This window comes from Protobothrops mucrosquamatus, unplaced genomic scaffold, assembly GCF_001527695.2.
Source record: "Protobothrops mucrosquamatus isolate PMUCROS unplaced genomic scaffold, P.Mucros_1.0 scaffold1863, whole genome shotgun sequence".
In the NCBI taxonomy this organism is placed as follows: Eukaryota; Metazoa; Chordata; class Lepidosauria; order Squamata; family Viperidae; genus Protobothrops; species Protobothrops mucrosquamatus.
The window spans coordinates 159,322-171,472 of record NW_015387992.1 but is presented as its reverse complement, the minus strand read 5'-3'; the positions used below and the strand labels follow the sequence as shown (position 1 = coordinate 171,472).

Sequence of the window (12,151 nt, the reverse complement as noted above, 5' to 3'; positions counted from 1 at the left end):
CAGAACAGAAGAAAAGATTTTAACATTCAGCATATCGAAGGATATTTTTGAATAATAGGCTCAGAAGTTAATTTTAAGGGTGTCTACCTCTATAGATGGTGTTTTACAAAATGTAATGGAAGCGCAAGAAGTTTTACTAAACAAGACCACAACTGATCTGAAAGTGGATTTAAAAATGACAGGCTGTAAGAATGACATGGAAAAAGGTGCCACACTGGGCATAGAAAAGAAATCAGCTGATGTCTTAATAATTAAAAAGGGATATACAAATAACAGACTAGAAGAGTTTCCATTTTTTCTGCACTTTTGATTTTTTTTCTTTTCATTCTTTTCTGTTTATATTAGTTTTATCTTTGTAATTGTAATTTTTAATCAGATTTAATAAAATGTTTTTTCCAATTTATTTATTCTCTGCCTGAATTATAAAGTTTGTGGATATAGGGATGGCAACACATTTTCAGGTTGGATTTTAATACGGTAAAAGCTAATAGAAACATTTTCTGGAGAGTCCAGAAAATGTCACACCCAGGTATGATCTGGCTGGATAGACATTGGGGATGGAAGTGCAGGAAAGTGGGAATTCTTTAATTTGGATTTTAGTTTGAGCTTGAGGGATGGACTCCCTGACTTAAATTATCCCTTCTAACTTTACGGAATGACTTAAATTATCCCTTCTAACTTTACGGAATATAAACATTTAGGGAGCTTATATATCTAATAGCTAAATAAATAAAAATAAACTTTTCCCATATCGAAGTTGCTGCAAAGGAATTTCTGCAGAGAACATAGCTTGTTCTGAGGAGACTTTTTATCCCTTTTTGTCACTTTATGTGAGTTTGAAGTGGGTTCTAAAATATTTCAATCTCCTACCATATGAATTGCAGGTAAAATCCAATCTGACACTGATAATTGGCATTGGTTGTGATCTTATTTGTATTTCAGATTGAATCCCACTCCTATATAGAGTGGTAGAAATACTAGGACTGTTTTATCCTAGTCTTTATATTAAATGGGATTGATCATTGTTGATAGCCTTCAGATTAGATTATGGTAATGCATTTACACTGAAGAATATTCAGTTCATCTAAAAAGCTACAGTTACTGGGCCTTGACATATAGAACATATTATTCCAAGTTATTTTTTCTCAACATGAGTAGTTATATAGTGATTAAATAATAAGTGCCAGATGTATTCATTCCCATTTTTTTTTTAAAACTCAATGCAAAGTGTTGATTTCATAAATTGTAAAATTAAATACCCAATTTTCTAGATACAATTTAAAAGTTAATTTTAAAACGATTGTTAAAAATCAACATAAAGTAGAGAAGCGTATAACCCACTCAGAAATATTGTGTTCTATAGAATTTTAAAATATTCAGTTGTTCTGGATATGGCATTCTGGACAAAGCAGTTTATTTCAGGGTTGAACTATCCCGAGGACCTCTCGGTTTACTTTACAAATGATTTACTTCTGTAAATTGCAGAACTACCTTAAAAATGTCCAGAAGGGGAAAAGAATGTTCAGGACTTTTCTGGAACAGTCTTGTTCCCAAATGAGTGAGTTTTGCACACCAGTATTTATACTTCTTAACAATTTATATTGTAAAAAATAATCCTAACAAACAGTTGTCAGTCCCAAATAATAATAAACAACCTTATTCAGATATGCATATAACTTCCGACAAAACAGCAACAAAAGTCACAAACCCTCCATAATAAAGTAGTAGTTATTCAATACCTACTGTACCTATCATTGCTACTCCCTTTCAAGATAAGCAGCTTCTTGCACAGCATGGAAAATGAGAAGGAAATCCTAAACACATGAGATAAGAGGAAAGGAAATAGAGCCGAAACTAATGTATGTCAGCATGATTTGCTTTATATCTCTATTCTTTCCAAACTTCCTTGCTTCTGCGACAGGTTCATGCACTTTCCTCTTTAAAATGCTCACTTCTTTCTTTTTGAGGATTCTCGTCAACTGTATCCCATCCACCACAGGTTTTTGTTCTCCTTGCTTTGAAGAAATTCATCCTTCAACATACCAGTTTTTGCAGTCTGATGCTCAATCGTTTTGTCTGCATATCTAACCCACATCAACAAACTTCTTTCATATTGATCATTCGTGTTTATAGTCAAACCACGTTCATTTATCAGCCACTCTNATCCAGTTGTGCATTCCAGCCATCCAAGTGAAGCTATCAAGAGTCGGTCCCAGTGTCGGGAGGTTGTGATGGACTGGATGACATGTCATGAAGAACATATCACAGTTCATAATGCTAGTTCTGGCTCCTCCACATATAGTACAGCAGGGATCCCCAACCTCCAGGGCGTGGACTGGTACGAATCCATAGCCTGTTAGGACCCAGGCCATGCAAATGGCAAGCAAGCAAGCGAAGCTTTATAGGCACATTCGCCAGATCTAGGTTATACAAAACCATCCCCTCCTCCCCCCCTCCCCCCAATATGTGGAAAACAATTTTTCTTCTGAAATTAGTCCCTGAAAAAGGTCAGGGACTGCTGGAGTACAGGAATAGCAATAGCACTTAAGACTTATATAATGCTTTACAGAACTCTTTCTGAGCAGTTTGCAATGTCAACATATTGCTCCCAACTACCAATCTTAGAAGGATGGAAGGCTGAGTCAACCTTGAGCCTGTCAGACTTGGCTTTTTCTGCAGGCATTTGGGCCGTAGTCAGTGATGGGATTCATCCGGTTCGCATCACCTCGGTAGAACCGGTAGCTAATTTTTTGTTGCCCAGGCCCAGAATGGACTTCCGGAAGCGGCATCCACACAGAGAACCGGTTGTTCACATATTTGAATCCCACCACTGGCCATAGTGATTAAAGTCCCTTTTAGTTGTTTATTTGTCATGTTTGGTTGCCATTTTATATACTGCATTACTGTTTTTTTAACATTTGGTTTTTTGTGTGTAACCGTATGGTTTATTGTCTTACTGTGTTGTTGTTTTTTAACACTCAGAATCATATTGTTTTGGGCAGCTCTGTAAATCCTGTGAATAAATAAACAAACAAACCCATTCCCTCTCAAGTACTTAATTAAAGCTCGGGTTGATTTTTTCATTAAAGCATATGCATGCTTATATTTATTTGTATATAGTTGTATAAACATGTATTCAAAATTGATTTGCAGACTCCCTAATACCTAACATTTCAGGACTCTTATTTTGGTAAAAAGTGCTTACGATTCAGAAGAACACAGTGAAGTTATGTCACCTTGAATTTTAAATGCTTCTAGTTTTTAGCATATTTTTCAAATAAATTGGCAGCTTTTGACATCTTTATAGGATGCTATAAAGTAGCCATTTGCTCATTTTTCAACCAAGGCTGGAAAAAAAAAGTAGTATTTTATTGCCCTAAAAAGCATGTACTTTTAATATACAGTAGCACATGAGCCTAACTGGGAATATAGAATCTGCCATTCTGTAGTTAATATAAAATTAACGGGACAGTGTTTAAAGCCATGTCCCACTGAAAGACATTTTTATTTTCTGAAATTCAGATTTCTACTCCCAGACATGATTCATAGTCCAACCTATCTGTATATTAAGTTTTTAATTTATTGGTTCTATAATGTTTCTGAAATGGAAAATCAGGTAATATCATCAAGGGATTTTTTTTTTACTTTTATCATAAGCTATCATATCAAAATACCAAAAGAGAGCCAGTTTGTTCTAGTGCAGGGGTAGGCAACCTTGGCTCTTTTATGACTCGTGGACTTCAACTCCCAGAATTCCTGAGCTGCTCAGGAATTCTGGGAGTTGAAGTCCACGAGTCATAAAAGAGCCAAGGTTGCCTACCCCTGGTCTAGTGGTTAAGGCAAGAGGCTAGAAACCAGGAGACTGTGAGTTCTAGTCCCACCTTAGGCATGAAAGCCAGCTGGGTGAGTTTGAACCAGTTGCGTTCTCTCAGACCAAACCATCTCACAATGTTGTTGTAGGGAAAATAGGAGGAGCAAGCTGTTATTAGGTATGCTCACCACCTTGAGTTAATTGAGTTATTTATAAAAATAATAAAGGCAGGATAAAAAATAAGCATTACACTTTTCGTCAATATTTCCAGAACTTTTATGGAAATATAAATATAATAAACAGTTCTCTGTAAGTAGCTTCTGCTTTTTTTCCTTCAAGGTAGAACTTTGGAAATTTATACTAAGTTTTATTCACATTTAGTCCCTGCAAAATTTGGGGCAAGGAAGACACGTTCTGGATAATCACAAGAGACTTCTGAATAATTCATTTCTGAGGACCAGAATCATTTATTTATTAATCAAATTTGTATAGGTATCACCATACTCATTCAGATTAATGTTTATATTCTTTATTTGCTTTTACTAGTAATTTCCTTTTTAATACATATCATTATAGTAACTTTTACAGATGAATCTATTCTATATTAACATGTATGACTGTGTGAATTATGCCTGTTCAGTGTTTGAATGTCAGCAGTGCTATACAGTGCTTGTTTATTTATTTATGAAATTTATACATCATCTCAATCCAAGTGGACTCTAGACAGCTTATAGCACATGTAAAAAATACAGCAAGAATAATATGATAATATAAAATATAAATAATGTATTACCATATTAAAACTGAAAGTTATATTGACCTCTCCAGAATCAATCCTAAATGGTCCTCTAAGGCAGAAACACCAAGTCTTTGCAGTGACTATAAATTGGGGGTCCCTCTTTGCTTCAGTGAATGAACTGCTCTAAGGGAGGGGAGCCACTACTGAGAAGGATTGGATTTGGGAATATGCTTTCACTGTCCTGTGAAGATGGGACAGTAGATGGGAAAATGTAACCAAGGAAGAGTATCTTAAAAATCTAGGGTCTATGCAATTAAGGGTTTCAAAGATAGTAATCAATAATGTTTAGTTTCCTACTTATCAACTTAACCCACCCCCCAAATTATTTACACAGGTACATTATTTCTTGATGCACCTGCCATGCTAAGAAACCATATTCCCAAAGAGCAAGGCTGGCACAACATAATGAAATAAGTTGTTAATTGGATTAATACAGTTTAATCCTATCAATAACTATTACTTAAATGTAATTGCCTGTAAAATAAGGCTCCCCATTTATTCAATCAATTGGTCCTTATCCCTGTATATAAACTCAGAAATCATTTTTCTCTAGAGGATTCTCAATAGTGCTTGTGGAGTCTAGAGATACAGAGGTTTCCATCTACCTGTTTGGTAATATAAGATAGATAAATGAAAAAAAGGTTTGCATACATAATAGGTAGGTACCATTTAGTCAGGTTTGACTCCAAACTTTCTTCAGCAGTGATCAGTAGTCTTTGATCCTACCATCCACTTTATTATTTATGTTCTTCCTGTACTCTCAACTTTGCTAGTCAATTTTCCTCTGGCATCAGATGCTCAATATATGCCAGTTTCTGCTTGCCTGTTAGAGCTTCAAAGGAACAGTCAGCCTTTATGTGGTGACTGGTTCTTCATGTAATCTAGGGCAAAGGTCCCCAACCCCCAGTCCGTGGACCAGTACCGGGCCGCGGAATGCCAGCAACCGGTCCACACAAACAAGCAAAATCCCCTCTGCAGCATGCAGGCACCACACAAAACCACACACCCTCCGGTCCGCGGAAAAAACCTCTCCATGGAACCGGTCCCTGATGCCCAAAAGGTTGGGGACCTCTGATCTAGGGGATAGTTAATAATTAATGTTGTATAAGTTAATCAGGTGTGTCAAGAATATTCTTTCTTCTCTCCTTCTGTTTTTTTAACACTTTTTCCAGGTTTAGTTCTGTCCAGCTTATTTATTCCTCCCATTTGGCCAAGCCTCACTCATTATTTTTACTATAGATTCTGTCACTGCTAGAAGGCAGTGATACTCAGAAAGGATAAAGATGGCTATCTATATAGTGCTAAATCTTGTTATTGTGACCTTTGGGAGGGAGGGAGGGAGGGAAGGAAGGAAGGAAGGAAGGAAGGAAGGAAGGAAGGAGCAAGCCATGGTCATGGAGCTCAAGAATGGGCAGCGATTCTGGAGGGTGTTACTGCTCAGTGTAAAAGACTGGCATTTGTTTTACATGCATATACTTTCATAACGATGTTCACTGGGTTTCCATAATTTTTATAGATATGATTCTGCCATTTATTGGATTACAGGTACTTCATAACCTACAACCATTTGTTTAGTGACCGTTCAAAGTTACAATGGCATTGAAAAAAGTTTTCACACTTATTATTATTATTATTATTAATTGCATTTATATCCCGCCCTTCTCCTTTCGGACTCAGGGCGGCTGACAAATGATAAAAAGCTAACATACATAATATTACACCTAGTTAAAATTTAATTAAAACGAAATATTTGAGAATGTCCAATTAAAAGTAATTAAAACCCCTATAAAATCCCCTAGGCCAGTCCCGCTTGCTGGNTCGTTCCAGAGGGTGGGAGCTCCCACAGAGAAGGCCCTCCCCCTTGGGGTCGCCAGCCGGCACTGTCTGGCCGACGGCACCCTGAGGAGACCCACTCTGTGAGAGCGTACAGGTCGGTGGGGGGTAATCTGTGGCAGGAGGCGGTCTCGAAGGTAACCAGGTCCGGTGCCATGGAGCGCTTTAAAGATAATAACCAACAGCTTGAAGCGCACCCGGAAGGCCACTTAATGACCATTGACGCATCCCCGTGGTCATGTGATGGCAACTAGCATGTATTTATGATGGTTAGAGTGTCCTGAGGTCATGTGATCAGCTTTTGCAACTTTCTGACAAGCAAAGTCAATAGAGATGCCAGATTCACTTAACAAACAGGTTAGTGCAGTTACTTAACAACTGCAGGGATTGATTTAACGACTGTGGCAAGAAAGGTTGTAAAATGGGGCAAAATTCACATAACAACTGGCTTGCATAGTAATGGAAATTTTGAGCTCATTTATAAGTCAAGAACTTCTTGTACTAGACAGCCATTGGCCCTTTAAGTCATCATTCCAGACATATTTCCATACATAAATAGGGAAACAAAAGCAGTGGGGATGACTTCCCATTTCCTGCCAGCTTCCTTATTGAGTTTCCTTGTGGAAAACTGGCAAGGAGCATCAGAAATCTTCCCTCCCTCCGTCCTTCTTTCCTTCCTTTTAAAGGTCATGATAACAAATCTTAGTACTGTATAGATAACCATCCTCATCCTTTCTGAGTATCACTCCCAGTACGTTCCTTCATATAGACCAGTGGTGGTGAACCTATGGCACGGGTGCCAGAGGCGGCACTCAGAGCCCTCTCTTTGGGCACGCGTGCCATCGCCCCAGTCTTAGGCCTTCAACTGGGTTTTATAAAACCTTTTCGCTTTAGGCCTCCACCGCTGTGTGCCAAAAAAAAAAGGTTCAATCAGTCAATTTCAACTTCTCGCGGGAAAAAAAGATCTTGCAAAGTTGGAATTGATTGATTGAACTTTTTAGTCCCACCCAGTCTGCCGTTACCACCGCAGCCATGCCTACCCAATGGGCCACGCCCACCCAATGGGCCACACCCACCCGGCACTCGACGATGCATAAGTGGGTTTTGGGTTGCAGTTTGGGCACTCAGTCTCTAAAAGGTTCGCCATCACTGATATAGACAGATGACTTGAATATATTAACAATCTGAGTTAATGTGGCCTAGTCCAATCTGAATCTGAATCTAAAATAGTTCTAAAACTGAATCATTACAATTGTTAATTAAAAGGTTAGTCTTGATTTTTAATTTTTTTTTCTCTACCCATGTTTGATAGGTGTAATCTCGGTTTTGTTTGTTTGTTTTGGTTTTCTTGGTTCTTATAATGAATATTTCAGTTCAGGAAAACATTTATGACCAAAGTTACTATAGTTTGGAGACAATGAAAGCTACAGTGTAGGTGGAGCCAGATACAGTACATGGATGGTATGTTTTCAAATTTGTAATGTGGTTGAGTTTGATTGCAAAAGAAAGAAATAGTCATAAAAGATACAGGGCTGGCTATGGGGTATGGCCTTTCATAGCCTTTCATGGTAATGTATTCATGCATTCTGGTCACCACCTCAAGCTACATTTTTATGAATTTATAAGTGTGCATTAATAAATATAAATCAAGTTGTAGCTTTCACGTGAATATAATGAATTTTCCTATGTTTAACTTCCAGGCAAAGATTATGATAAAGAGTAGAGGGGTTGCATATTGCTCTACATATGCACAAATATTTTATTCCTGGAAGTGAAATTGTGCCTTTAAGGAATTTGCATTTAGTCCTGATCTTCTCCATCCCCATCCCTAGAGAGAAAAAAAAGATATTTTGTTTGGGAATCAAATGAGATAATGTGATAGTCACAAATTCTTTGAAGTTCCTTGGCTTCTTCTCCAAATCATCTTCTTTGTAAAGTGAATGTTTATGTATTCTGATCCTGAAAGTGTATTTTTCCATAAATAAATGGTGTAGTAAGTAGTAGAAAGAAATACGTTTGACTAGAATCAAAGAAGCAGGACTAAAAATACTTCTGTTCAAATGTTCATAACATTCTTTCATAGGATTTCATTAAAATGATTTAGTACTTTTCCAGACATGTTGTTTTTTAATGTATCTTAGAATTTACCATTTACATATGCAATACAAACACTACATATATTGCTATTTAACTCATTATAGTCTAAATCTTTTAGTACTAATATATAGAGCGAGAGGAGGTGGGCTGTATACAAAACCAGGTGAACGTATTAGTAGAAGAAACCACAATACAGCAGGTTCAAAATAAAAAAAAAAAACACTTTTATTTCTTATATTAGAGAATAGTAGTAGTACTAATCAACACTTGAAATATATACCTGTTTTGTTTTTAATTAAACCATGTGTGGAATCTGACAATATTTTTCCTTCTAACTTTTAGAAGAATCAAACTGCTGATGCATTGAAATCATTTGATCAGTTGCTAAAATGTTCAAAAATGAATATCAGGTAAGGGAGAAATATTTCTGTTGTTTTGTGCTTATTTAGAAAGAAATGAAAAAGATACTAGAATGGCAATAGTATGTAATATTGAGGAAAAACTGCTTATATGTATAAATATTCTCTATTTGTTTCTTCTTTGAAGACTTGAATAGGTGTCCCCACATTTTTAACTGCTTATAATTGGTTTTTGTCACTCTCAACCTTTTCTACTTTTCTGATCTGATCTGAAAACTTGAAAAAAGGCAAGATTATTAACATTATGGGGTAATGAATAGAATGCTAGATTCAAAATTTACTTGACCACAAAATCCAATGTATGACATTGAGTCGGTCATTCTGTATCAGTGTAATCAATCTTAAGGGGTTGTTATAAGGATGAAGGAAAGGGTATTTCCAAGGTACTATATTCTGCCTTGTCTTCCTTAGAGAAAGAGGAAATAGTGAATTGCTAAATATTTTTACCCAGCAACTGCCACAGAATGAAAAACTGGCAAGTAGATTGGGTCTTTATAATTCCTCTCCAGATAAGAAGAGGACGAGATCACCCATAAGTACTCCAGACAGTAGCTCCTCACAAAGAAACTGCAGGACAGCCATCCCCCGTGGTTTAGAGTTATGAGAGAAGAGGGAATAGCCATCTTTTCCCTCAAACTGATTGGTGCCTTGAAAAGGACACTAGGTTCACATACTTCCTTTTCTAATCACTTTTGGAAATTACTTGTTAATAGCTTTCTGCTATTAGGAACCTTTGGATAGCACTGGGTAAGTTTCCTTCAATCTTTAGTGAAAGAAAATTTAAATATAAATGTAAGGACTTAAAAATTATTTTGGAATAAACAGCAAAACATTGGATAAAACTTTGATTTTTGAAAACAAACTTAGGGCCCAGATTGATTTGAAATAAGGTTTTGGAATAAATTATAAGAATCCTTTCCATGGGAAAATGCTTTTGTTATGAAATCTCTTTAAAAAAACCAACAGGATGAGACTTTGATGGTTGGACACTGGAGCAATCCAGAAGGAACTTTAAAGGTAACAATTAAAGGAGACAAACACTTCAATTTGACTTACAGAACAGAAGAAAATATTTTAACATTCAGCATATCAAAGAATATTTTTGAATAATAGGCTCAGAAGTTAATTTTAAGGGTATCTACCTCTATAGATAGTGTTTTACAAAATGTAATGGAAGCGCAAGAAGTTTTACTAAACAAGACCACAACTGATCTGAAAGTGGATTTAAAAATGACAGGCTGTAAGAATGACATGGAAAAAGATGCCACACTGGGCATAGAAAAGAAATCAGCTGATGTCTTAATAATTAAAAAGGGATATACAAATAACAAACTAGAAGAGTTTCCATTTTTTCTGCACTTTTGATTTTTTTTTCTTTTCATTCTTTTCTGTTTATATTAGTTTTATCTTTGCGATTGTAATTTTTAATCAGATTTAATAAAATGTTTTTTCCAATTTATTTATTCTCTGCCTGAATTATAAAGTTTGTGGATATAGGGATGGCAACACATTTTCAGGCTGGATTTTAATATGGTAAAAGCTAATAGAAACATTTTCTGGAGAGTCCAGAAAATGTCACACCCAGGTATGATCTGGCTGGATAGACATTGGGGATGGAAGTGCAGAAAAGTGGGAATTCTTTAATTTGGACTTTAGTTTGAGCTTGAGGGATGGACTCCCTGACTTAAATTATCCCTTCTAACTTTACAGAATATAAACATTTGGGGAGCTTATATATTTAATAGCTAAATAAATAAAAATAAACTTTTCCCATATCGAAGTTGCTGCAAAGGAATTTCTGCAGAGAACTCTGAAATCTTTAGAGTATACAGCTTGTTCTGAGGAGACTTTTTATCCCTTTTTGTCACTTTATGTGAGTTTGAAGTGGGTTCTAAAATATTTCAATCTCCTACCATATGAATTGCAGGTAAAATCCAATCTGACACTGATAATTGGCATTGGTTGTGATTTTATTTGTATTTCAGATTGAATCCCACTCCTATATAGAGTGGTAGAAATACTAGGACTGTTTTATCCTAGCCTTTATATTAAATGGGATTGATCATTGTTGATAGCCTTCAGATTAGATTATGGTAATGCGTTTACACTGAAGAATATTCAGTTCATCTAAAAAGCTACAGTTACTGGGCCTTGACATATAGAACATATTATTCCAAGTTATTTTTTCTCAACATGAGTAGTTATATAGTGATTAAATAATAAGTGCCAGATGTATTCATTCTCATTTTTTTTCAAAATTCAATGCAAAGTGTTGATTTCATAAATTGTAAAATTAAATACCCAATTTTCTAGATACAATTTAAAAGTTAATTTTAAAACGATTGTTAAAAATCAACATAAAGTAGAGAAGAGCATAACCCACTCAGAAATATTGTGTTCTATAGAATTTTAAAATATTCATTGTGTTCTGGATATGGCATTCTGGACAAAGCAGTTTATTTCAGGGTTGAACTATCCCGAGGACATCTCGGTTTACTTTACAAATGATTTACTTCTGTAAATTGCAGAACCACCTTAAAAATGTCCAGAAGGCAGGACTTTTCTGAAACAGTCTTGTTCCCAAATGAGTGAGTTTTGCACACCAGTATTTATACTTCTTAACAATTTATATTGTAAAAAATAATCCTAACAAACAGTTGTCGGTCCCAAATAATAATAAACAACCTTATTCAGATGTGCATATAACTTCCGACAAAACAGCAACAAAAGTCACAAACCCTCCATAGTAAAGTAGTAGTTATTCAATACCTACTGTACCTATCATTGCTACTCCCTTTCAAGATAAGCAGCTTCTTGCACAGCATGGAAAATGAGAAGGAAATCCTAAACACATGAGATAAGAGGAAAGGAAATAGAGCCGAAACTAATGTATGTCAGCATGATTTGCTTTATATCTCTATTCTTTCCAAACTTCCTTGCTTCTGCGACAGGTTCATGCACTTTCCTCTTTAAAATGCTCACTTCTTTCTTTCTGAGGATTCTCGTCAACTGTATCCCATCCACCACAGGTTTTTGTTCTCCTTGCTTTGAAGAAATTCATCCTTCAACATACCAGTTTTTGCAGTCTGATGCTCAATCGTTTTGTCTGCATATCTAACCCACATCAACAAACTTCTTTCATATTGATCATTCGTGTTTATAGTCAAACCACGTTCATTTATCAGCCACTCT

At 35.9% G+C, this 12,151-nt stretch overlaps 1 protein-coding gene across 1 annotated transcript in view; it reads left to right on the top strand.

Annotated features, from left to right (window-relative positions):
• Positions 1–8,887: 8,887 nt before the first annotated feature.
• LOC107294206 (uncharacterized protein C3orf67 homolog) overlaps positions 8,888–12,151 on the top strand; it is a 50,945-nt gene continuing 47,681 nt past the window's right edge. The window contains exon 1 of the mRNA XM_029285566.1: positions 8,888–8,950. Coding sequence (XP_029141399.1) covers positions 8,930–8,950 — 21 coding nt within the window. The 5' untranslated portion in view covers positions 8,888–8,929. The remainder of the gene's footprint in view (positions 8,951–12,151) is intronic.